Source organism: Schistocerca piceifrons, chromosome 2 (genome assembly GCF_021461385.2).
Source record: "Schistocerca piceifrons isolate TAMUIC-IGC-003096 chromosome 2, iqSchPice1.1, whole genome shotgun sequence".
Classification (NCBI taxonomy): domain Eukaryota; kingdom Metazoa; phylum Arthropoda; class Insecta; order Orthoptera; family Acrididae; genus Schistocerca; species Schistocerca piceifrons.
The window spans coordinates 472,813,750-472,841,219 of record NC_060139.1 but is presented as its reverse complement, the minus strand read 5'-3'; the positions used below and the strand labels follow the sequence as shown (position 1 = coordinate 472,841,219).

Below are 27,470 nucleotides of genomic sequence, written 5' to 3'. Positions count from 1 at the left end.
CCAAGCTCCGACAACTTTATGGGTATCAAACCCCTACAGGTGTACCTGGAACTTCCACACATGGAGTTGTGTGTGCTGATCCAGATGCAATCGCAGAGTGTCTTGCTGAGCATTATGCTCGCACCTTTACATTTGAGAATTACTGACCTGTCTGTTGTTTCCTAAAACAGCAGGTAGAACGACAACACCCATCTTTTGCTCCTTGCCACCCTGAGCCATAAAATGGTCCCTTCAGTGAGTGGGAATTTTTCAGTGCCGTTGCAGACTTCACTGATACATCCCCTGGCCCAGACCATATCCATTCTCAAATGATTAAGCACCCGTGAGCGGATTACCTGCGCCACCTCCTTGCTGTCTTCAAATTGCATCTGGAGTGATGGCGAATTCCCGTAGCAGTGGTGGGAAAGTATCAGCGTTCCGTCCGCCACTGGTAGCAGAGTGGTCAGCGTGACAGAATGTCATAGCTAATGGCACAGGTTCGATTCCCGGCTGGGTCGGAGATTTTCTCCGCTCAGGGACTGGGTGTTGTGTTGTCCTTATCATCATCATTTCATCCCCATCGACACACAAATCACCAAAGTGGCGTCAATTTGAAAGACTTGCACCAGGTGAACGGTCTACCCGACGGGAGGCCCTAGCCACACAGCATTTCCATTTCATCATGGTTCCAGTGCTAAAGCCTGGCAAGAACCCATTAGATGTGGATAGCTATCGTCCTATCAGCCTCACCAATGTTCTGTGCAAGCTGCTCAGATGTATGGTGAGCCGGCGGATGTGTTGGCTTCTTGAGTTTCGGTGACTTCTGGCTCCATCCCAGGGCAGTTTTCACCAAGGACACCCCGCCACCAACAACTTGGTCCACCTGGAGTCTGCCATTCGATCACTGTTTTCCTGGCAACACCACCTTGTTGTCATTCTTTTTGACCTGACAAAGGCCTACAATACCACTTGGCGACACAACATCCTGACTACTCTGCATGAGTGGCTCTCCGGGGCACACTCCCGATTTTTATACGTAACTTCTTGTTGCTCCACACTTTCTAAGTCTGTGTCAGTGATTCTCACAGTTTGCCCCACATCCAAGAGAATGGGGTCCTGCAGGGCTCTGTCCTGAGTGCCCCACTCTTTTTTAATTGCTGTTAACGATCTCTCACTAGCAGAAGGGTCCTCTGTATTTCCCCTCCTATATGCTGACAGTTTTTGTATTTCTTTCTGCCCCTCTTCTATTGGTGTGGGTGAATGCTGATTGCAGGGAGCCATATGAAAGGCACACTCACTCACAGCTTTCAGTATTCAGCCACCAAGACTTGCATCATGCACTTCTGTCATTGTCGTATTGTCCACCCCCATCCAGAACTGTACCTCAGTGACCAACTACTTGATGTAGTTGAGACTTACCGCTTTTTGGAACTGGTGTGTGTTGCAGATTGACTGGCTTTCCCTTTTTATTCTCGTGGTTGGCCAGCCACTGTAATCTGCTTTCATGTTTTACCCTCTTCTGTTTCTAGTGTCTCTCTGTTGTTTTCTTGTCCTCCTTTGTTTCTTTTAGGGTTTGTTGCCTTCCCTTCGTTCTTGTGGCTTTTCCTTTCTTTCCTTTTTGTGTTATATGTTTCGTCCATTTTGCTCTCACACTTGTGGCATTGTTTTATTAGGAACAAGGGACCGATGACCTTGTAGTTTGGTCCCTTCTCCTGCCTTTAAACCAACCAACCGGTCTGTGATACCTACTTAACTTGGCTTTTGCATTCTCTACATCGATGGATCAGTGACCGACAGTCTTGTTGGTTTTGCTTACGCCCACGTTGGATACACTGAATTGGGTTCCTTGCCTGCTGGCTGCACTGTTTTCACTGCAGAGTTGGTAGCCATCTATCATGCTCTTGAGCATATCCACTCCTGAACTGGGGAGTCCTTCGTCATTTGTAGAGACTTCTTAAGCAGCCTACAAGCTCTTGACCAGTACTTCCCTTGCCCTCCTTTGGTATTGACTATCCAGTAGCCTCTTTATGCCCTCGGCAGCAATGGACGTTCAATGACCTTCATTTGGACCCCAGGACATGCCAGGATCCCGGGCAATGAACTTGCTGACCACCTGGCCTATCAGGCAACCAGGAAACTAGCTCTGGTGATTGGCCTGCCAGAGACTGATCTTCAATCAGTCTTCTGTCACAGAGTTTTCGTGATCTGGGATACTGAATGGTGCACCCTCAGTACACCAAATAAGGTATGAATTCTCAAGGAGACAACAAATGTGTGGTGGTCATCCACGCAATCCACTTGCAGGGACTCCGTTGCCGTTTGCTGGCTCTGTATCAGCCATACTTGGCCAACACATGGTCACCTTCTCCGTTGTGAGTACCCACATCAGTGTTGCTGTGGCTCCCACATGACTGTCGTCCACATCTTGTTAGACTGTCCTGATTTAGCTGCTCTGTGACGGACTTTTAACCTTACAAGCACCTTGCCTCTGGTGTTGGCTGACAGTGCTTCAATGGTTGGGGTTGTTTTACATTTTATTCATAAGGGGGTTTCTATCACTCAATCTAAGGGTGGGAATGTGGCCGTCTCTCCCAGGCCTTCACCCTCCCTCCATTTTAACTCTTCCTCACTCTTTCTTTGCATTTTGTTTGCCCTGTGGTGTTTGTCTTTTCCTTATGTATGTTCATCTTTCCATGTCTTTTAGGCTGGTGATTTTAATATGTTGCAGAGTGGCTGGCTCATCCTTTTTTATTCTTGTGGCCAGCCAGCACAAGCCTCTACTATTCATTTTAGTTTACATTTTCCTCTTTGGTTCGCTTCTTTCATTTTCTCTTTCAGTGTGGTTCTCCGTTAGTGTTACGCCCTTCTACTTTCCCAACTTCTTTTTTTAAATTGTTTTACCTTGATACATGTTTGCTTTAGGAAAAAAGGGACTGATGACATTGTAGTTTAGTCCCTTTACACCCCAAACCAACCAACCAATCAACACACAACCATTGCAGTCTCTGGCAGCTGGAGCCAGCTGAGACTGTGGTCGTGTGTGTGTGTGTGTGTGTGTGTGTGTTTTTGCTTATTTTGACAAAGGCCTTGGCCAAAAGCTAACTTTCTGAAAGTCTTTTTCTTTTGCCTTTCTGTGACTCAGCATCTCCGATACATGGTAAGTAACAACTATAGTTTTTGTTGTATTATTACATTCCTTCCTAGATTTCCCATTGTTTGATATTTCATAGTATGTTAAGTATGTGTATATTATTCAACATAAATTATCAGTGTTTAAAAACTGCAGTCAAACTACCTTGTCAAGAGGAAAGAAAAGTATTTATTGTGAGAGAGCCCCTCCCTACCATTAATTATCAGGAACTTCTTATAATGCCATCTTGCTCCCAAACTTTGAATTCTCTGGGATTTTTCCCCAAATTTAAGTAGTTGACCTGATCAGGTACCTGTAATTGGCTGGAAGGCGTTTGTTTTCCCCTATACAGCATAGGTGCCAATAGGGAGAGGTGGGGGGGGGGGGGGGGAAGAGGGGTATTTGCCCAATTCTAGAATTATCATGTAACATTCCGCCAGTGCAGACGGTATTTGCTTCGTGATACATTACCTGTGTTAAAATGTACCGTTTACCAATTGCGGAAAAGGTCGATATCGTGTTGCTGTATGGCTATTGTGATCAAAATTCCCAACGGGTGTTTGCTATATATGCTGCTCGGTATCTTGGACGACATCATTCAAATGTCCGGACCGTTTGCCAGATAGTTACGTTATTTAAGGAAACAGGAAGTGTTCAGCCACATGTGAAACGTCAACCACGACCTGCAACAAATGATGATGCCCAAGTAGGTGTTTTAGCTGCTGTCACGGCTAATCCGCACATCAGTAGCAGACAAATTGCGCGAGAATCGGGAATCTCAAAAACGTTGGCGTTGAGAATGCTACATCTACATCGATTGCACCCGTACCATATTTCTATGCACCAGGAATTGCATGGCGACGACTTTGAACGTCATGTACAGTTCTGCTACTGGACACAAGAGAAATTACGGGACGATGACAGATTTTTTGCTTGCGTTCTATTTAGTGACGAAGCATCATTCACCAACAGCGGTAACGTAAACTGGCATAATATGCACTATTGGGCAACGGAAAATCCACGATGGCTGCGACAAGTGTAACATCAGCGACCTTGGCAGGTTAATGTATGGTGCGGCATTATGGGAGGAAGGATAATTGGCCCCCATTTTATCGGTGGCAATCTAAAAGGTACAATGTATGCTGATTTCCTACGTCATATTCTACCGATGTTACTACAAGATGTTTCACTGCATGACAGAATGGCGATGTACTTCCAACATGATGGATGTCCGGCACATAGCTCGCGTGAGGTTGAAGCGGTATTGAATAGCGTATTTCATGACAGGTGGATTGGTCGTCGAAGCACGTTCACCGGATCTGACGTCCCCAGATTTCTTTCTGTGGGGAAAGTTGAAGGATATTTGCTATTGTGATCCACCGACAACGCCTGACAACATGCGTCAGCGCATTGTCAATGCATGTGCGAACATTACGGAAGGCGAACTACTCGCTGTTGAGAGGAATGTCGTTACACGTGTTGCCAAATGCATTGAGGTTGATGGACATCATTTTGAGCATTTATTGCATTAATGTGGTATTTACAGGTAATCACACTGTAACATCATGCATTCTCAGAAATGATAAGTTCACAAAGGTACATGTATCGCATTGGAACAACCAAAATAAAATGTTCAAACGTACCTACGTTCTGTATTTTAATTTAAAAAACGTACCTGTTACCAACTGTTCGTCTAAAATTGTGACTATTACAGTGCCATCTGTCACAAAGCGAAAAAAGTGGTCCAACTAAAACATTCATATTTCCTTACGTACTACACTAATATGTAATAAAAAATGGGGGTTCCTATTTTTAAAAATGCAGATGATATCCGTTTGACCTATGGCAGCGCCATCTAGCGGGCCAACCATAGCACCATCTGGTTTCCCTCTTCAAGCTAGACAAGTTTCGTTCTTTGTAGTTTTTTCGTTTGACGCTTATTTCGTGAGACATTTGGCCCGTCACGATCATTGGACCAGTGCGGCGGTGTTTTCAGCGCTGTTCGGCATCAAGATGGATGTGAAATTATTCAGAAGTCTATTGAAATAGTGTCCTCAGTCTTTCTCTTTGTTATTTTCTCAAGGCCCTTATCAAATTTCAGATTGCATGCTGGAATCACAACAGTAGTTTACAGTTTTTTGTGGACGAATAAGCCACATGATGACTTGCTGAATGTACATCAAATTTTACACAATGTACCTACTGTAGTGCTCTCTGAAGTTACTATGCTGTGCTGTAGGTGTGTACATTTATGAAACTACATACACATTCATAAGGGGAACAATCATGGGCACAGGACTGTAAACCACACACCACTTCAGAAACATATTCCTCCTGCAAACAACATGCCACTTTGCGAACATACTCCTGGAAATAAATGTCCAAGGAGAATGGCAAAAAGCATAAGACAAAGATGCACAAGCACTTCTGAGAACAATAGACATTCAGAAAGTGGAAGCAAAACCAGTTGATATTCACCAAACTGAAATGCTAATACAGGGTGTTACGACCCGGGACAACCGGGAGAAAACTGGGAATTGTTTAAAATTCCGGGAATTTTTCATTGTTTTAGTTTTCAGTTAAATTTTTGTATCCCGCTACTGCAGAGTAATACTGCAGCAACAAAACATGAACGGGAGGGAAAAAAAGAAAATAAAACTTAAGTTGCAACGGAAATGCGCCGTATGCAACAAAAAAGTGCTCATACAAGCGTCTGCCAACAATAAACTGTGCCAAAGGCTTTAGGAACACTGTGCAATGCTTTAGAACAACAAATTGCCTCCGATGAGCGTGGCGTGACAAGTGTTTAAATTAGATTCGTTTGAGCAGTTGCGGGCGGGCTCCTGCACATGCGCAGTTGAGTCGCGTATGAGTAGTACCTTTTCGCGCTTCTAGTTACGGAAGTGTGGCTGGACGCCACTACTTAATATTGCCCCTGTTCGGAAATATCGTAGATCCGGGGCTGATGCACAGAGCAGTCCGAGTTGTGGTGGGGAGGTGGGTCGTCCCCACGTAGTCTGTGTTTACGTTCAGTGATTTTGTTGTTTCCTCTTCGTTTATAATGCTGTCACGTTAAATGATAACAAAACGGATTTTTGTGGCCGAGAGCTACCAAATGAAGTAAAATACTTTGGCATAATTACGGCAGGCTAAAATATGTTAATAGATTCAGATTTTAGTTCCACCTTTGATAGTCAAGCATTAATCGGCTTACAGAACAATGAAGTTATTTTTGCCGGTTTTCTAAAGAGATTTGGCTTTTATTAATCCTTTCTACTGAGGCAGCCAATTTATTTGAAACGAAGTGTTAAATTTCACACTATTGGCTAGTTTCAGCTGTTCGCTTCATTTCAAGTCCACGTATGGCATTATGCTATAATAAAGAACCAACATGAGTACTGGCACTCCAGAAAATTTACATACGTATGTGCATTTTAAGCCGAATTATGCATTTTAGTATGGTTCGCGAAATCCCGACGCTCTTGAAATATCCTTTGATGTCATGTTTCTTTTATGACATAATGTAGGATCTTTTAATGTTTTACACGTACGAATATATGGGCTTCCTGCGTCATCCTAGCTGCGCAAGCGCGATGATGTCTGTTATCTGGCGCTTTCTTGCAACTGCTGAAACGAACCTATTTCTAACAGGTCACGGGAAAATATTGCGAATGGTGGTTTGAACAGCGTTACATTCAAAGCAGATTTCCTTTTACGCAAGATGAACTATGTGCGAGAATGTACGATGAATTTCTTAAATCACAAAGCGATTGACTCTCATTTAAAAATCAACTCTTTGAGGTCGACCATTTAGAATAATTTCGAGCCCAGATGAGATATTTACGTCGTTATTAAAAATTGTACTGGCACATTTGTGTGATGTATCTTAAAGTGTAACACGCGCAAAAAAGATCAACATTGTATATGGAAGCTTAGCTTGTCTTCCAACTTATTAATCTTCGAGACCAGTATTATATGTGAATGCTATGTATATTAATTTAAGCCATTAACTTTTCTTATTTGTGTATTCGCGCTACTTAAGAATGATCTTGCTATTAGCTAACTACATCACGTGTCCTATTGCTGTCATCAGCTGGCGAGATCACGTGAATGAGCTATGACGCTTACAAAATCGCATCGCAATCTCGATTTCAATGCTTCGGAAAGTGATGTGCGTTGTTTGGTGGAATTCAATTCGTAATTCGAAAATATGCAGCGTACATGTTGCTTGACATCAAAGGTCTTTCAAAACGTGTTTTTCTGGCTGAGTTTCGTTTTCTAAGGTGCCAGGAAATTCTACGTCGGTATATAAAACCATAAAAATTCAAAGGATTGATGACTTTTGCAGTGGCGAAGAAGAGTATACTGTCACTTAATACGGAAAAAGTGTATTTTCACCCTGGAGAAAGTGTATTTTTAACCGGGAAATCCGGGAATTTTTTTTCCTTGTCCACGTATACACCCTGTAATAGACAATTTGTGACTGGAGGAAGCAACAGAAGCGAAAGGAGAACTCCTAAGACAATCTGCCAATCCGAGGTACAAAAGACAAGCGAAAAAATGGTTTCACACAGAGTGTTACAGGCTAAGAAAAGATGTGCTAGAACGCCTAAACCAACTAAAAACGTGTGCAGAGAACCCTTGACATCTCATGACTTATGTCAAAAAACAATATATGTATAAGAAAAGGAGGGAGACATATGAGGCCCATATATTGCAATGCACCACAGAAAATGTGCGGAACATGTACTGAACAAGTACCAAAGACTAAAAGGCAGACTGGAGAAGAGACAGGAGACAATGCCACAAACATGAAATGGGTCCTGTTGGCCACAGAGGTCAAAGATGCCATTAATAGTACCAAGAACAAAAAGACTGCAGGTTCTGACAGACTATATAGCGAATAGTTAAAACACACTGCCAAATACTAATGCAAATTGGACAAACTCTACAATAAGTGCTTAGAAACAGCCTCCATTCCAGAACAGTGGAGACAATCGATAGTAAAAGTGCTATATAAAGGGAAAGTAGACCTCAAGACCCTAGCAAAAACGGAGCCATGACACTAGAAAACTAACATTTCAAAGTATTCACAAAAAGAATAAAGGAAACAATCAACTAACACCTTCCCAAAAGCCAAATGGGATTCAGGAAAGGAAGATCAGTTCTGGCCATGATAGATCTCCTGCTAAAGAGTGTATGGGAGGCCCTTGAAGACAGCTCTAAGTTTTATGTAGTATTTATAGACTTCATAAAAGCCTTTGATTTTATAAACAGAAAGCTAGTGACAAAAAACTAGAGGAAACCCTAAGTGAAAACAACTTGGGCATGAATTGTAAGTGCGCCCCCAGGTGGCTCGCTACTCTTTGGGGGCTTCATGCTTGGTTATCACAGGGCCTCAGCCTTTGCAGCATATTTTCCCTTCCATGCTGCATGTCTATCTTCTTTCTGTTCTTTTTCCCCCTCACTTGGCGAACACGCCTGGGATGTTGAAACTGTGGTCTGAATATTCAGTCGCCGATATCAGAACAGTCTCTCCACTTTCTTTCTTTCCTTCTTTCTTTTTTTGTTCCCCCTTCTCCTATCCTTTCTGTGCTTTGGTGTTTGAAAAGGTTTCTCTTTTCCTTCTTCCTCTTTGTGCACTCCTGAAGGCCAGCCCACGCATCTGACATGTAACAGGTGACTGGGTAACGCATAATTCCCAGCCCCAGGTTGACAGGTAGGTTTCGCGTGTATCCCCTGATAAAGCCAGGCCCAGGGAGGGATGATTGCCTGAGCTGCTACATTCCTAAATTGCTGATTGGTCCCTCTGTCAGGTGTTTTGGAGGTATGACCTGAGGTGTGAACAACCACCTAAGGGGGGTGTGCCCCCTTCTGAGAAGGACCCCCAGTTGGAAAGAGCGCACCATCGGAGACACTGGCAATCATGGGGGGCTTTCTTGCATTGAGCCAATTATCTTTTTTACTATCAATGTCTACCAAACATAGAGAGAATGAAGCTAATAATTCAAAGACCCTACCAGCTGCACCACAGTTCCTCGTGGTTTCACATACTGAAGACAGTCAGTGCTTTGCTATGGTATCTCCGTTTATTATTCAGAAAGGTGTTCATGCAATTACTGGCCCTGTGAAATCCTGTTGTTATGTCGAGGCCCATCGAACACTGAATTCTTCCCATGGTGTTATTTACACTGGGCTGCTTGATGGTTTGACTGAGCCAGAAATCCAAACTTACTTCTCTGATCAGGGTGTCATTGAAGTCCATCAGGTGATGGAAAAAGTAGATACATCCTCATTGCCCAAAGACACTCTTTTTCTCACTTTTGATAGAATGGTTCTTTGTCAGAGATCAAAGCAGGCTATCAAGTTATCATAGTATGACCATACATTCCAAACCAGATGCACTGCTGCCAGTGTTATCACTACAACCACACTTGAGAGTCCTGTCAACACCCAGCCAAATGTGTAACTTGTGATAGGGATGCTCACAAGGACAATTAAGCACGTCCTTCTCCCCCCTGTAGCAACTGCAATGGTGACCATGCCACCTCCTCCCGAGATTGTCCCATGTATCTCAATGAGTGGACTGTCCAGGAGATCCGGGTGAAGAAAAAAGTGCCTTATCTGGTCGCTCTTAAGTTATTGGCTAGGCGGAAACCCTGCATTCTACCATCTGTCACCTACAGTACTGTTCTTGCTACATCTCGCTCCACGAAGGACATGTCCACGCAGACATGTGACCTCAAATTTAGCATTGCAGTTGTGAAATCGCCCACTGTCATGTTAGCATCGTCATCTCCTTGTCTAGCTGTGCAACAAGCACCAAACTTTCATCTCACAGGCGAAGTCACCTCTACACAATTGGCAGGCCAGAAAGGATAGAAGGAATACTCCAGTGAAGACTTCCTACATCCCTCCAGTCAGCAAACATCAGAGTCTATGTCTGCCAATAAGAAAGGCTCCAAGAGGTCAAGTCCTTTGCCGACTTGGAGATCCTCTTCGACGGTGTTACCACATGATACCCTCGCTCGGCCGACCTCCGTGTTGCCGGTGCGCACCACCAACTGTTTTTCTGCCCTGGACTCCACAGATCGACAGGGGGAGAATGCCAACCCCTCTGTCGATCTCAAGGAGCAGGATCCTCCAGCATCTGCACCCTGTAGCAGTGAGTCTTTGAAGGCTGGCTTCTTGCAGCCACCGAGGTGACCACACTTCATTTTTCCACTCCTCCCCTTTCCTTGTAATGACTCTTCTCCAAAGGAACGTTTGCACCCTTTGATCCAAAAAGAGGACTTATGACTGCTCATAGAATCGCAGTGTCCATTTGTTCTCTGCCTCCAGGAAACGAAATTGCAGCCTCACGACTGCTTTGAGCTCTCGCATTTCTTCCTGGTCCACTTTGACCTTTGTATGAAAATGAAATTTATTGGACTCGGATGGCTTGTGGAGCTAGTTTGCACGTTAGAGGAGGAGGACAGAAGCATAAAACAATGCAAAAAAAGTGTCAGTCCTAAAAATGTGATTATGTGATACAGAAGGGGAATTTAACACACTGTACAAGGAACTCACAGAAGACGACACTGCATTTTATACAGTATTTTATGGAGTATAAGACACACCTTAATTTTTAAGCAGTTTTTAAAAAAAATAACATTTTTACCAATTTTGTTATTAGATTGCAAAGCCAGACTAAAAAAAAACTTAGTTTATGAAACCGAAAATTATCATTGGATTAAGTTTAGTAATGTCAGCACAACATGAAAGGACAGTGGTGTAGTACATTTTTAATTTCATGTCCACTTTTTTTTTTTTTTACAGTTGTAGCACCTTTCATGAGAACAGATCTGTTACTTGGTACATTAAATGTCGGAGGAGTTTAATCTATATTCACTATGTGGCTTAGTTCCACCTGGGTTTTCTTTCGATGTTGAATAATAAAACAGTGGAAAGATAAAATATTATCTTCATACTCTTATGGAATTTTCTGAGATATTTTGGGTTTGGTTTGCACAATAAGTCAATGATGCTTCATAAACCTGTAGCACCAACCAACTCTACCCTTAAAGTCAATTAAGTTCCACTGTAGCATATAGCTTATGAGCATGTATTTGAATAATTTTTGTATTAATTCCAGTGCCATTGTGGTGGTGTTCTTCAATACATTTCAGCACATCATCTTCTAGTTTTGGCCATTACGCATTCTGTTCTCTATTTGCACATTTTGTCAATCTCTCTTTTTTTTTTTTTTTTTTTTTTTTTTTTTTTTTTTCCAGTTTTTCTTTACTAGCCCGCCAGTTGCAAATAGTTTTTTTCTGTTCGTGGAGGGCTGAAAGGCTCTCTGCTGCTCTGTTTCCATGCTCTTCTGCATATGCTATTACCTTCAATTCATAGCCCACATCACATGAATACCTTTTTTTCCATTACAAAACTAGCTACTAACAAAAATATTGTACTGTTACTGATAACATACATCGCTTTCAGTTCAAGTTCACTGGAACCATAGGCTGCAATGGTGTTCTGAGTTTGTGGATGGCGGGATAGATGGGAGACAGTGTTAGCAAGCTTGTAATGTTTGTCGCGTCAGTACACTGCTGCTGCCAGTTAAATCTAGTGTCGCCAGAAAGAGAGAGGTTTCCTGAGGCATCGAATATATGGCCATTTTTAAGACTGGCAGGAATTTTAAATCAGACATAGGACATTTTTATATTAATTTTGAGTATAAGACACACCTGAATTTTGGAGGCAATTTTTCAAAGAAAAATTGTCACGTAGTCCATAAAATATGGTAGAAAATCGAAGAATCAGTTTTTGCACTTGTTACGTCAAATTGCATCCAGAATTCGTAAAAGGAACACCGTGTTATAAGCTCCCATCACATGCCATGAAAAATTGGTTTGTTTAAAGTTGAGTTTAGTGCCAGTTCAGTGCATATTTTTATGCAATAGCCATATCTCCATCAATACCTTTCCTTTCAAAATTTATAGGTTTTCTTTACATCTTGTATTTGACTTTTAATAGCTCAAGTGCTGTATTTGTTTTGGAGTTAATGAAACCATATAAATGTTGACCACTGACACTTGCAATACTGCTTCACGCACAATGAAGAGAGCTTAACAATAAATAAGCATGCCACAAACATATTTAAACAAACAGCTCTAATACTTGATATGTACTTCACAAAAAAAGCATTTTACCTCTGTTGCATTGTCTGAAGAGTTCAGTCCATTTCTTTACGAAACATTACAAAGCCCTGACAGGTTACAAATAAATTCCTGTTTCTGATCAATCTGATTCTACCCACAGTAACTTTTTCACTTCAAGTTGCAGCCGTATTGCAATTCATTTCATTGTAAAATATTAAATACTGTACCAGTATGTATAAAAATGCAGTTATAAATGTAGTAGATGGCAAGTAATGCAGTACGCGCATGAGTCAGACTGCTGCCTCTTTGCTTCAGTTAATGTTTCATCATTTATTGTAAACTTACAAATGTTAACAAAGTGAATCAATTTAGAACAAATAACAAACAACTAATATCAGCCAAAAAAACACTAAGAAATGAAATGTGGGAATGTGCACACAGCCGTGGATCAGGAGAAAATGAGCTTGGTGGCCATATGATCAACAATGGTCAGATAACGCCAACCTTCAAAATTTTCTTCCTGGGAACTTTGATGGAGATGCGATGGGGCTGGACAGGACAGCCAATGTGGATGCCGCCATATGAAAGTCATTGCAGAATATTTTTACGGGATGTGACGTGATGGCCAGTGTGAATTGGCCTTACTTTTGAGGGTATTGGTGGCTCACTGTTAAGGTATTAGTTTGAATGGGTTGGCAGTTCTTTTGCCTCCATGTCCAAAAATGGTAATGTATCGTTGTTTTCGGCTTCTTGCATGAGTTGTTTGTAGGCTGTTTAAATGCCAAAGGAAGTTTCCCGACTCTGTTTCCCGTGTGGCCAGGTAACAAATGTGTCATGTACGTGCCATAGCCAACAATGGGGCATAATGGTACAGAATGATTATGACAACAATATTAAAAGAAAGGCAGCTAAGATCAAAAAGAATAAAACAAGAGAAGGAGGCAAGGAAGAGAAGCTTCCACTACTGCACATAATGTATGTGATGGGTGCCATTGGACAGCTAGGCCATGTCCTCTGCCGACCAGGTATCAACAAATTTTCCATAACTGCCACAGACCTTAATACTGCAGGAGAGTTTGAGCAACAATGTGAGTGTGGAGCTGCCTATATCAGGGAGACAAGGAGGCCAGTCAGCACACAAGTATCAGAACAACTCTACATGTGATTAGCACAGCACAAATTTAGTAAGAGCGGAACACCAACATGGCTGTGGGCAACCCATAATGTTCCTAGAAGCCCTATACTTTCAAAAGAGTTGTGGATAAGCCAACACAAAATACCAGAGGTGACAGATTATTTAGTAGTCTGACAACATTAAGAGAGAGGATGGCTACAAACCTCCAGCACCCTGGCTGCCAACTATCATAGGCCGACAGGCTGGGAGTGGTCGTGGGGTAGAAACTCACTGGGCACAGATGAGCAGCCTAAAGAAACAGCTATATAGCAACTAACAGGTTATTTCCACACACAGCAGAAAGAAAACATGCCCATCAGAATCCAAGTGCGGATTTGCAGGTAGGTGCCTATCATCGACAAGCAAGATAGTCCACAAATGGCCTCCTCCTGCCCCCTCCCTCGTCATGACTAACCTGTTGTATTCTAAGGCCAATAAAGTTATAGAAAATTCGTATATTGATACCGATTGTTAGCAATAAATCAGTAAAACCAGTCTTGCCCTGAAGAAAACACTTATAATGTGGCCAAAATGTCAGTTTTGTTGTAAAGTATTTTATTTTGTACAGTGATGTGGTAGAACACCCAGAAGAATTTTAATCATACTGAACATTTATGCTTAATCAAAACAGGTAAATACATCAGCATGCATTTTACTCCCTTGAGAGGATGTATGAAATATCTAGGCCTTCAAATAACCAGTATACTCTGATGAATCTACCATGAAGTCCATGTCAAAAATAAGTGTGAAAGCTATCTGAACATACTTTGTGCCAGAAAGTGAAACACATGGGGTGTAGATCAAAGATAAGTGTGAAAGCTCTCTGAACATAGTTCGTGCCACAAAGTGAAACACATGGGATGTGGAGCCTTACATATGTATCATGCATTGCTGCGACCTCATCTAGATTATGCCTGCATGTTATGATTACGCTTAGTAGTTCTGGGATACAGCCCAAGGAACACACTGTTATTCAAAACAGTGGAAGCACTCTTATCACTACATAGACAATACCTCAGCAGAAAATTTATTCAGAAACAGCTACAACACTTTGCGGATGTGCTGACAAACAAAGTCTGTGACCTTATAGAGCAACACTGCACCAACCGTTACTGGATATGCAAATCAATATGATCACTTGTGGAGGCACTTTCATCACTGAGCATTACCAACACCTCGTTCCAAGAACGCGACTGCTACCAAGAGTATGAACTTATCAACCAGGTACTAGACATACACAGCAATCTGAACTACTCTGAGGACCCAATAATGTAGAAAGCCTTCATCATGTATGTGTATACGGACAGATCTAAAGGCAAGGACTGTGTCGGCTGTGCCTATGTTGATATTAAAAATAACAAGAGTGAACTACTTCGTCTACCAAAGAAGTTTCAATATTCACAGCTGAACTCTTAGCCATTGACAGACCAATAATTTATGGCATGATCATAGTGGGTGACCATTTTGTCGTACTGAAGGACAGGTGTTCTTAGAGAAAACACTTAATTTATTTGGTAAGTACAAGGGGAAGTGTTACCTTACATACAGAAGAGCTGCTGCTGTATCAGAGTTGTACGAAACTGGTAAGGGTGTCTCATTTGTGTGGATCAGGGGCCATGATGGGATTGTGGGACATCAAAAAGCTGACCAGTTGGCTAAGGCTGCAACAACAACTGGCATACAAGAGCAATGCATCCCTGTGGAAAATCTCATGGCTGTGGTTAGAGGCTTGACCAAAAGTGACAGAAACAAGGATTGGGAAACTGAAGATTACTCAAAGGCACCTGGTACATGCGAATATATCTGCATTTACCAAAGGCCCAATTGTATGCTGTGAATGGGGCTCTGAACTGCAGTTTATCTGGTATAGGAACCGTGAGATATTTTGTGAGGACCATTGACAGGTTGAAATTCATCATAGCTACCATCAACAACGTGTTTATATTTTGGAAAAAGTACATTTGTTACATCAGCTGTACAGTTGTATGTTTTATTCTTACCAGTTCCAGTCATTAAAACCATCTTCACAGGAGAAAAGCAGTGGACCTCAATGGATCAAAAGTTCTTTTTCAGCAAATATGAGCCAACCAAATGTAGAACATATGTAACTGTCATAAGAGTCTGGCTGAATACAGTCCACGTAAATGTACTGTACCGTGCCACAATTACAGTAATGTGTCCCCTAGTAATGGTGCAAAGCTGGATCCTGGCTGAAATTGGTCACATGTCTCTCAATGATGGTGAGAAACATCCCTGCTCCTATTGGCAGTCGGGAGGTCTGCCTTGAAAACCTGATGGCTTCCCCTACTTGTGGGTGTGGACCTATTGGTGGAGCTCAGGAACTCTTGTCAAGACCTCTACTTACTCTCCCAAATTATTCTCCTCGCCTTTGCTAGTGCCATCCACGGGGCACAGATTGAATATTTGCATAGCCACCTCGTGTCCCTGACTGTAGAGCAACACTTGTCTTCCATCAAAGGACAGGCTGCCTCCTATCTGTTCCTGTTGACTGGGACATCTGCAGTATTGTGAATCATGGCTGAAAGTGATCCATGCTGTCCTGGATGCTGTCACACAGCTCAAAAACATCAGACTGTTTAAAATGAGTCTCTTGGAAGATCTATCCTGTATGAGAAGCCTCAGTTCCTCCAGATCAGTCCTGTATCCATTCGTATGGAGTATGGGAGCCATTTCAGCAGGTTTGTTTTGATGTATCCCTTTCCTGGGACTGGTGAAGTACTTATGAAGTGGAGGGGCTGCCTGGGTATCGTGATGAGGCATTGACGTCCATGAAGTCCTCCTCATCAGTCAAACATACCAGAATGACGTCTGATAGTGCCCAGGACAGCTTTTGACCTGAACATCGTGACCCTTCCCCTACTTCCATTACCTTCACTTACGATGGGGAAAGGGGCCGTTGAAAGGCCCTCTGCTTTCGGAGTCCCTTCTCAACACTCACTGCAAAATGTTGCTGGTCTCTTCTGTAATAGCTTCTATGTCTTCATAGCTGCTATGTCTTCACTCATTTTGCTTTGGCATCTACAGGTGCTTGTTAGGGATAGTAATATGCTAGATATCGTTTGTTTCAACCTTCGGAACAGGTTTCTGCATCAAGGAAGCTAAGAATGGCAAAGACGAGTGTTTTGTTGTCTTATATTCATTTTTGGCACCTGCTTATGGGATCTGCTTGGTCACTTTGATTTCCTGCATTTTGCATTCCTCAGGAAGAACAGGACAGTCTCGGCTCCAGACTGGGTGACTGCCAGAGCATTTGAAGTTTCAGCCAGAGCTTGATGCAGATTGCTGGAAATGGGTAATTGGTCCCAGCTTCATGGATTGCCTTTCCACACTTCAGACTTCTCAATTTCTCCATTATTCCTTCACATCCTATCCACTATCTCCTGTGATGCCCATTCTTCTTTAAGTCCTGCAATGTCAATGTCCATATCGTCACGGCATGTGACCTACTCTTGCTTGAGCTGAGGGAGTTAAGCAATTCAATAATTACGTCATAAGTCACACAATTTTTTGTGACTTCCCAAAAAGTTCTACCTGCTTTTCCCTGTTAGCCTCAACAGATAAAGGACAATTAGTAACTGCTTAACAGATTTAATGTATCAGCAAACCCCTCAAAGCATTAACGAATCAAGCCCTAATTCAGATGTCCTCCTTCCTCTTGATCACAACAAACACATTCTGATTTACAATTCCTTAAGCCCAATTACTAAATACAGTTTGGTTATTAAGAGGACTAGATTGCGTCATTTGTTTGGATGAGTGGGTGTGGGTACTCTCCCAGACAATACACCTACCATGCTGGAAGTTGATAAGTTTGAATTTCATCTCAGTCCCATGAGCAGCATGGGTCATTCCACGCCAAGTACTGTAGAGGTTCCCGCATCACCATCATAAATTTTGTGTGAACATTCATATACGTTCCCAATAAATATTGGTAAAGTTTCACAATCACCATTTTAATACTTCCAGAGATATAGTAATTTTTTTGGCCCCATGATGCAGCTATCATCAGTGCCCCCGTGAGTTTTCGTCAACTTTGAGACATAATATATCTTGAAAGAAACGAAACTAGGCCATCTTGTACAACTTTTTGTGCTCTGTTAAGTGAAATAATGAAAAAAGTTTTCCTGAACAGTTTTAATATGCAACTTTGAAAGCAAAGTGCCAAAAAATAGGCACTCAAAAAAAAAGTGAAGTTTAGCTTTTTATATCTCCAGAAGTAATTATGGGATAAACCTGGATGCATGCATGTAATAACTTACCAATACAAGGTCTTAGAATATAAAATTTCATTCTCCTACTCCATTTCAGTGATTTACAAATTAAGGGCAAAGTTGACGATCTTTCTAAAAATGCCAGAAACGGTTACTTTTACAAACAAGACTCCTGAAAATTTTTAAATCATTTTTATTAAATTATGTTCTAAATCATGAAAAACTAGATTTTGTTTTGCAGTGTGAGTATCTAAGGCCCTAAAAAACGACGACAGGATGGAGGTGCATTGAAGACAGGCCAGTATTGTACTGGTATGTAAATTAAATCTGGCGTCGTTCACTAGTTTCTTCAGTCATTCAGTACTTTTTGGGGAAGGCTGTATCAAAACTATTGAGGACTAGGAAGTGAGATAAAGTCTGAATAATTCGAGTGACTTGATAAGAGGAGTGTCTTTTGTCATGACTTGTTGGGATATATTTCAGCCTGTTTTTCTGCTGTAACTGCAGAATCAAACTGGTTACAAACCTTACAGTTTAATTGTGCGTTACCGAGGCAGTGGGAAAACTATTGCGTGAGAGCTGCAGCACACATCGCATAAATAGCCTTCAGATTTTAGACCATTGTCACATTGTGTAAATTTTTTTTTAAGTTCACAGCAGTCTGTCTGACATTTTTGGAATATTTTCATATTACAGAAAATTACTTATGTCATTTTATTGTTTAATGCTATTGATGTACTAGTTGAATTACAGCTTAAGGTATAGCATACTTTGTGTTAGTAGTTTATGTGCAATATAAATGTACTGGTGAATTTGTTTTACTTTAAGCTTAGTACTCCTTTGAAGGCTGTAAGGATACTTTATTCTTGATACTGGCTGTTGACAAAAGAACAGTTGAACAGATTTATGCTTTCTCTGTGAGAGTGTGTTCTGTTCCAAACTTCAAAACTTTGACTATAACGGATTGGAGGTGCGACGGTTCAGGAGACAGCCCCTTGCTGCCCTGACTTATTTCTCACCTTATTCGTACTGATATTCATTACAGTTTTGGTCTTCTCGTCTTTACTATTGCAATTGTTCCAGCTTGAAGGCATTATTTATTTCACTACAATCTTAGCCCTTCATAGGGTTGAAAGAGGGACAGATGACACTGCCCCTCTCCCCCCCCCCCCCCCCTTTCCTTCATGCCCTTCCCTCCTCCCCCCCCCCCCCCCCCTTCTAACCAAACAAAACTTGTCCTGTTAGATGCGACTCATTTATCTCACAAATACAACTTCTTGGTACATGCTCTAATAATTAAATTTTATACAGTAATCCATATTAGTGCTTGAATTTTTGTGTGATTAAGTATGCCGTCAGGTATAAGAATGTCACATCCCAAAGAAATGTGAAGAAAGCACAGGCGTGTAGCCAGCCTCCTTTCTGTTAAGAGAACAACATGTCCCTTTCTTATTATACCACTTCATTTTCAGCATGTTTTTGTAACACCACATCTCACTTTCCTGTTTCCAGTTTCCCCATAATCTGTGATGTGAATGCATACAGTGCTATAGTGCAGAAGTACATTATTAGAAATTTCTTCCTCAAATTCAGGCCTCCTTTCTGTTAAGAGAACAACATGTCCCTTTCTTATTATACCACTTCATTTTCAGCATGTTTTTGTAACACCACATCTCACTTTCCTGTTTCCAGTTTCCCCATAATCTGTGATGTGAATGCATACAGTGCTATAGTGCAGAAGTACATTATTAGAAATTTCTTCCTCAAATTCAGGCGTATGTTAAATATTATTAGATTTCCTAATGGCAAAAAATTCTTTCTTTGCCTGTCGCATGCCCACTCCCTTCCGCCCCCATATTGTTGCTTAATAAAGTACACTGAAAATAAAGGGAAAAAATGAGACTGAGTTATACGTGGAACAAGAAAAGGTGTTTTGGCTCAGTCCAGAACACTTCATGGCAACTGCCTCATTTTCCCATTACCGCTGCTACCTAGCAGTAGTTGTATCATAATTAAGTGGTGAAGCTAAATGTTGCAAGTTGTGTTGGCAACACCGATCCTGGATTATGTCAGCATTTCCTCTCCCACATCTCCCCTCTCCACAACGGCCTAGAATACTCCCTTAATTTTGCCACCACCTATGGTACAAACCATCTGTCTGTTAAGCCACTTATAACTTGTTTAGTCACATCAAGTGTTAATAGGAAGAAAACGGGACAAAGTCAAGTGAGATGTCGAGTAAGAACTTAGAATTGAGGTAAACCTTAATAGGAAGAAATATAAAATAGGGGAATTTTGAGCATTGATATTATGGGCTTTTCACAGGGGCTACAAATTTATGGCGCAGAATCATGAAAAATATAAAATCGGAGAATGTAAAATTGAAGTTCCACTATACATAACAAAAACTATGAACTGAAATGTAAGTTGTTTGAAGTATGTTCGCACCATAAACAACAGCACCCTTTTCTCGTGTATACTGGAGAATGTTGAACACACTTGTAATGCCATGGAACAATTAAAACCAAGAAAAAGAAGCAAAAATGCTTACAGGGCAGTGAATATACTTAAAACACCCCATAAAAGCATAAACACACACATCAATTCTTCCATGTCTTGTAAGTCTCACAGATACTAAATTTAATCATGAAGAAACACAGCTACTATGGAAAGGTTTAAAACAGAATTTAAACACAGAAGTAAATGAACATTACATAGAAAATTTGATCATACAATCTGAGAACATAAAGTATCAAGAGCACAGGAAGGACACAAGCACCATGAATGTAGATCTAGCAGCAGAATTAATAGGCAAAGAAATTAAAAACATCATAGATACCAGACATGAACACGATGCAACAACAGAGACAGCCACAGAGTGTAAGAAACTGAAAACCCTTAGAGTAAAAGCACTTAGAGAAAACATGATTATGATGAAGATAGACTAGGAGAATACAGTAGTTCTCATGTGTAAACACGACTATGTCAAGAATTCACTACACATAGTAAAATCACAGAAGTAAAGTCAAATCTTACAGGTTCCACAACAAAAATGAAAAATGCACTGAAGACTCTAATAGGCCGCAACTAGAAGATATACGAGAAGCGTATATGGCACATATGAAACCAAATACTCCAACAAAACTCTGGAGCCAACAAAAAATCCTTAAAGTAAACACGCCCTCTAAGCCAGTTGTACATTACAAAAAAAGCATCTACATACCCCTCACCATTGCTATGTTTAACACATTCACATGACAGTGCAGAACACAAGATGACAGAACAGTGGAAAACAGAAGAACCAATAAAAGACATTTATTCCTGATTATACACCTGTGTTGACATCCTTTGTTGTATAAAATAAGCACACCACAATTCCAGTCAAGGAAACACTCAAGTAATAGAACAAGACTTAGATCCTTCCAGTCAATTACCACAGGAACATGTTTCGAGATAAGCACACTCCTACACCTTGTTACTGTCCAAAACTTCTTTGAACTTAATAAAGCATTACTCTTATAAGAGGAAGGATTGCCAAAGGCGTTCCCCATTTCCGGTCAGTTAACAAATATTTTCATAGAGCAAAACAGAGGAAAGAATATTTCAGCAAATAGTACCAGGCAAATATTTACAATCTGCTATACTGTGATGATACATGGATGGCATTGTGTGCGTACTAGGCGAACCAGAAACGAAGGTTCATTCAGTATTCACAGAACATCTCTGACAATAAAGGCCCCACCCTGCCGCAATATAAAAAGACCAGATTCAGTACCTAAAGATATCTAACACTAAACAGAAACTTTCAAATTTGAAAGGCAGAAACACCTAGTGACCAAAGAAATATTAGCAACCAAATGCTATTTAAGCCAATAAAACACGGAAGATAAATAAAAAACCCTGTAGCCAGCAATGAAACAGTATCACATAAATCAGCATACCCACTTACGACCCTCCCCACAGTACCGTAGAAGTAAAACAAGCCTCTCCCTCCCCCCCTCTCCCCTTATAATAAAAAAATAATTGTTTACTGTCTTGGCAAACATAACTGTAAGAAAAGCCACAGTGTTATAGTTACCACTGAAAGTACTTTAAAATAAGACATATGTCTGCTTGTGTCTGTATGTGTGGATGGATATGTGCGTGTGTGCGAGTGTATACCTGTCCTTTTTTCCCCCTAAGGTAAGTCTTTCCGCTCCCGGGATTGGAATGACTCCTTACCCTCTCCCTTAAAACCCACTTCCTTTCGTCTTCCCCTCTCCTTCCCTCTTTCCTGATGAGGCAACAGTTTGTTGCGAAAGCTTGAATTTTGTGTGTGTGTTTGTGTTTGTTTGTGTGTCTATCGACCTGCCAGCGCTTTTGTTCGGTAAGTCACCTCATCTTTGTTTTTTTTATATATATATATATATATATATATATATATATATATATATATATATATATATATATCATGTTACATGTAAAACTGCAGCTGCGGAACCAAGGTCCGAAATAAGATATCTTCTGACATTCTGTGCTCTGGCTCATTGAATGTTACCCTTTCATTGGTTATGCAATATTTTTCTTACGGCTACCTCCTGTTTGGCAACCTCTTGCCATAGATCATAACAGAAGACTAATATGACATCTTTATCTGTGGAATTACAAGCCACATTTCGTGTGAATACAACTTATGTGTCTGTGTTGTAGAGCTTTTCAATGCCTTTGGTATCATCACGCTGTTGATCATTTCCAGTTCTTGTATTTGCTCCTCTGCTGTTTCGACAAGGCTGTTGATAGGGTGAATCAATAAACCAAATCTAATCACTGGCTGGGATTGAATTTGAGCTCAAAGACCTTTGAATTAGTACTCATACATAGCCATTGACGTAGAACGTAAGTGGAGGGATTTACCTATGTGTGTTTTTTGGTGTGTACGGGGGAGGGGAAGTAGGGAGGTTTCTGCATGAGAAGTCAAAGTCCGGTTGTAACAGTGTTTCAGATACTTCCACAAGTCTTTAAAGATGGTTAGTTTGATCATTTTTAATTATGTTTGTATAGAGATTAATTGTGTAGCGTAGTGCTTAAGTGTAAGACCACAAATATTTAACCCTCAATCTTCAAATTTTTTCCCACATTTTGCTTCTTTCACCCCTGGTAGTGATTTTTATGTGTGAAAAGTCACAAGTTGCACCATGGTTTGGAGGTCATACAAAAGTGTAGGTACTCATGGAATTACCTTGATTAGCCAATTCAAAAGTATGAGGAAGACCACACCCAGTACAGTTCAGTGAATGCAGCTGTTAATATTAAGTTCATTAGTTTCTTAATATAATGTTTTTATTGCAGAACTATTTTGTTAGCAGTGCACTCCTAATTAATAATTTATCTTTGTATTATCTTCCTTCTACAGGTGATTGATGTGACAGTTTGGGATATACGAGGCGTAATGGGTCCATCAGAAGATAGTGTTCACAGGATACATGAAGATAATGAAGTTGAAAACGACACACTATCAACAGATTGTTCTGTGAACTGCGTTCTCACACTTGACCCCAAATATTCAGATATTATTTCCGATAATTTTTTTGAATCCTCATCTCTTGAGAATGCCAAAGAAGTCAGCATTATTGATACAGAACTTGAAGTAAGTTATCATTTTGTTAACGTGATTCTTCAATAAATTGTACTGTGTTAAAAGATGGTTGTGCTACAGGCCTTCGTACCATTTTCATATCTGTATGAAAATTAATACATAGGTATTTGTTGTTCACTGTGTGTTCCATCAAGTGTTCAGTACATATTCAAAACCAGTGGGTGTTTTCGTGCATGTGCCCCATTTTAAAACATATAGAAATTTAATAAAGCACTAATAAATCGATGGTCGCAGGTTCGAATCCTGCCTCGGGCATGGATGTGTGTGATGTCCTTAGGTTAGTTAGGTTTAAGTAGTTCTAAGTTCTAGGGGACTGATGACCTCAGAAGTTAAGTCCCGTAGTGCCTCAGAGCCATTTCAACCACTAATAAATTTGCTAATTGTATTAACATAAGCTTCACAAAAAGGAACCTTTCATCAAGTATTTGCTAATATATATATTTATTTTCAAGCTTAGTTGAACTATAATATTTTGATTTTCATTTGGCTAGAAATAGATCAGATTTTTTTCAGTGATGGAATTAAATGTTAGTACAACTACATCTGGTATCTGTCACTAACACGTGAAGTGAGATGTGGAGTTAAAGAAGGGAATGTCAAATCTACTGCTAAAGACGTATACAGGGTGTACATAAAGTCTGGGAACACTTTCAGTTATTTATTGCACAAGAACCAAACATGTACAGATATCATACAGATGTCATTTTGCTGTGACTTACCAAACGAGAAAGCGCTGGTAGAAAGACACAATAAAAAACACACACACAAATTTCAAGCTTTCGCAACCCACGTTGCTTCATCAGGAAAGAGGGAAGGAGAGGGAAAGACGAAAGGATGTGGGTTTTAAGGGAGAGGGTAAGGAGTCATTCCAATCCCGGGAGTGGAAAGACTTACCTTAGGGGGAAAAAAGGGCAGGTATACACTCGCGCGCACACACACCTATCCATCCGCACATATACAGACACAGGCAGACATATGTAAAGGCAAAGAGGTTGGGCAAAGATGTCAGTCGAGGCGGAAGTACAGAGGCAAAGATGTTGTTGAATGATGTACGAGGGGCAGCAACTTGAAATTAGTGGAGGTTGAGGCCTGGTGGGTAATGGGGATGGGAGGATATATTGAAGGGCAAGTTCCCATCTCCGGAGTTGTGATAGGTTGGTGTCAGTGGGGAGTATCTAGATAACGTGGACGGTGTAACACTGTGCCAAGATGTGCTGGCCGTGCACCAAGGCATGTTTAGCTACAGGGTGATCCTCATTACCAACAAACACTGTCTGCTGCCCCTCGTACATCACTTGTCATTCAACAACATCTTTGCCTCTGTACTTCCGCCTCGACTGACATCTTTGCCCAACCTCTTTGCGTTTACATATGTCTGCTTGTGTCTGTATATGTGCGGATGGATAAGTGTTGTGTGCGAGTGTATACCTGTCCTTTTTTCCTCCTAAGGTAAGTCTTTCCGCTCCTGGGATTGACCACATTGTAGTTTGGTAATTGCCAATAGTCAGCGCCAGTCACAAACATGGTGAGTTCAGGTGTTGAGCAAGCTTTCTGTGTGTTGGAGTTCGACAAAAACAAGTGTGCTAAAGCTGCTCAGTGGATGTTTAGAACCAAGTAGGGTAAGATGCAACCAACAAGGAAGGCCATTTATCACTGGCACAACAAATTTGTTACGACAGGTTGCTTGTGCTCGGCAAAGAGAAGCGGGCGTCCCAGTGTGAGTGAAGTGAATGTGGTGCGCGTTCGAGAGACATTCATAAGGAGCCCAGAGAAATTGGTGCGTCGTGCATCCCGTGAACTTGAAATGGCTCCAATGACGTGGAAAGGCCTGTGACAGAAGCTGTCTATGAAACCATTCAAACTGGAGCTAGTGCAAAGCTCAATGATGACGACAAAGACAAGCGTTTCGAGTTTTGTTCGCAGTTGCAACAATTTAATGAGGATGGAAATGGCATTGTTGATCGCTTAATTTTTAGTGACGAAGCCGCTTTTCATACTAATGGGAAAGTGAACAGGCATAATTGTCGAATCTGGGGTACAAAGCATCCACACGAATGGATTGAATTTGAGCATGATTCCCCAAAGCTAAATGTTTTTTGTGCCTTGTCACATTGAAAACTGTACAGGCCATTCTTCTTTGCCGAGAGCTCTTGTCACTGGATATTTCTACTTGGACATGTTGCAGCAATGGCTGGTTCTCAAATGCAATCGGACTCTGCACTCATCTTTCAGCAGGATGGGGTCCACCCCATTTTCATTGTGAAGTTCATGGGCACCTGAAAACAGCGCTGCCGCATCGATGGATCGGCCGTGCTACAGAAGGGGCAGTTGTTTCAAAATTGCCTACCCGATCACCAGATCTCACTTCGTGTGACTTTTTTCTGTGGGGACACACTAAAGATCTGGTGTATGTACTGCCTCTACCACGTGATGTAGCAGAGCTCCGGGAGAGAATATGGGAAGGGACTGCCACAGTCGATGATTCCACGCTGGGACGGGTGTGGCTAGAATTCGATTACCATATTGACGTCTGCTGGGTCACTGATGGTTCGCATTTTGAATGTTTGTAAAAAAAAACTTTCAGAGTTTCTCTTCAAAATGTAATATGTATGACATCTGTACAATGCTTAGTTCTTGTGCAATAAATAATTGAAAGTGTTTCCAGACTTTATGTACATCCTGTATAATAGGGCAGAAACCATTTACATGTTATCTTGGATAATAAACTAGGGATAAGAAGAGATCAATGCCAACCTGTTTCAAAACGCAGCACATCTTTGAAGAATGCCCTGTATTCCGTTACATTCTTTAAATTCTGAATATGTGGTCACTACAGCAAAGATATTTTAAGCCTGGTTAACATTTAGTGAATCAGCACCAGTGACAATACTTGAGTAACAATACTTCAGTGTAAATGGTGGTAGAGTGTAAGCGAACAGCTTTCATTTATTGCTGATATGCATGTCTCAAAGAACAGACACTATTGATGATCCAACGCTGGATGAAGTACTTCAAAATTAATTTGCTGACTGTGAATTTCTTGACATTAGCTGTATTAGGTATAGATCTACTACTTAGTAGTGACATATGAAAACTTCTGCTTTATAGGGACTCTAACCTGAATTTACCACTTATGGTGAGGTGGTCGCCTTAACCACTTCAGCTATTCATGTGTGCTACCCATACCCAAACTTTCTTGTGTCACAGTGTCTGCTTCCTTGTCTCATAGTCCACTAACTTCCGTAGTATACAGTCACTGTAAAGAAACTTCTAAAGAAACAGAGATTACTGCGTAATACATGTAAAACAAAGCATAGAGCTATAGACAGAGAGATGGTAAATGAAATTCATGTGGTTGCTTAGAGAGCAATGCATGATGCCTTCAGTGATTTACCATAGCAGAATATTGACAAATGATATTTTACAAAACCCAAAGAAATTCTGGTCATATTTTAAGGCTGTTAGTGGTGCCAAAATTAGTGTCCAGTCCCTAGCAAATGAGACAGGAACTGAAATTGAGGGTTGCAAAGCAAAAGTTGAGAAGCTTAATTCCAGTTTCAAATGTTCCTTTTTGAAGGAAGACTCAATTTAATCCTCTTATCACTGCCAGTGGGTTTGAGAAACATTTGAAATTGTTAAAATTGAACAAAGCTCCAGGGCCCAATGGAATCCGTACCAGATTCCATACTGAATTTGTGGCTGACTTAGCCAGCCTTCCAACTATAAGCTGTCGTATATCCCTCGAACAGAAAACTGTGCCCAGTTCATGGAAAAAAGCACAGTCACACCCACCTGCAAGATGGGTAGAAGTAGTGATCCACAAAATTACTGTCCGGTATCCTTGACATGGATTTTTTGTGGAATTTTGAGAGCATATTCTGGGCTCAAACATAATGAGGTATCTCGAACAGAATGGCCTCCTCTTTGTCAACTGCATGGATTCAAAAATTATCCATCATGTGAAACCATCTTGCACCTTCCTCACATGACCTATTGAAAGCTTTGGATCAAGGCAGGCAGGTAGATGGAGTATTTCTTGATTTCCGGAAAAGCATTTGATTCGGTACTACAGCTACACTTGTTATCAAAAATACGATTATATGGGGTATCAAGTGAAATTTGTGACTGTATTGAGGACTTTTTGGTAGGGAGGATGCAACATGATATCTTGGATGGA

The 27,470-nt window shown here is 41.0% G+C and overlaps 1 protein-coding gene across 3 annotated transcripts in view; it reads left to right on the top strand.

The window, feature by feature from the left end:
* The window catches only part of LOC124777444 (leucine-rich repeat-containing protein 1-like), a 139,024-nt gene that overhangs the window by 15,185 nt on the left and 96,369 nt on the right, over positions 1-27,470 (top strand). For all 3 annotated transcript variants that reach the window (XM_047252856.1, XM_047252855.1, XM_047252857.1), the window contains one exon: positions 23,051-23,284. In XM_047252856.1, coding sequence (XP_047108812.1) covers positions 23,087-23,284 — 198 coding nt within the window. In that variant the 5' untranslated portion in view covers positions 23,051-23,086. The remainder of the gene's footprint in view (positions 1-23,050; positions 23,285-27,470) is intronic.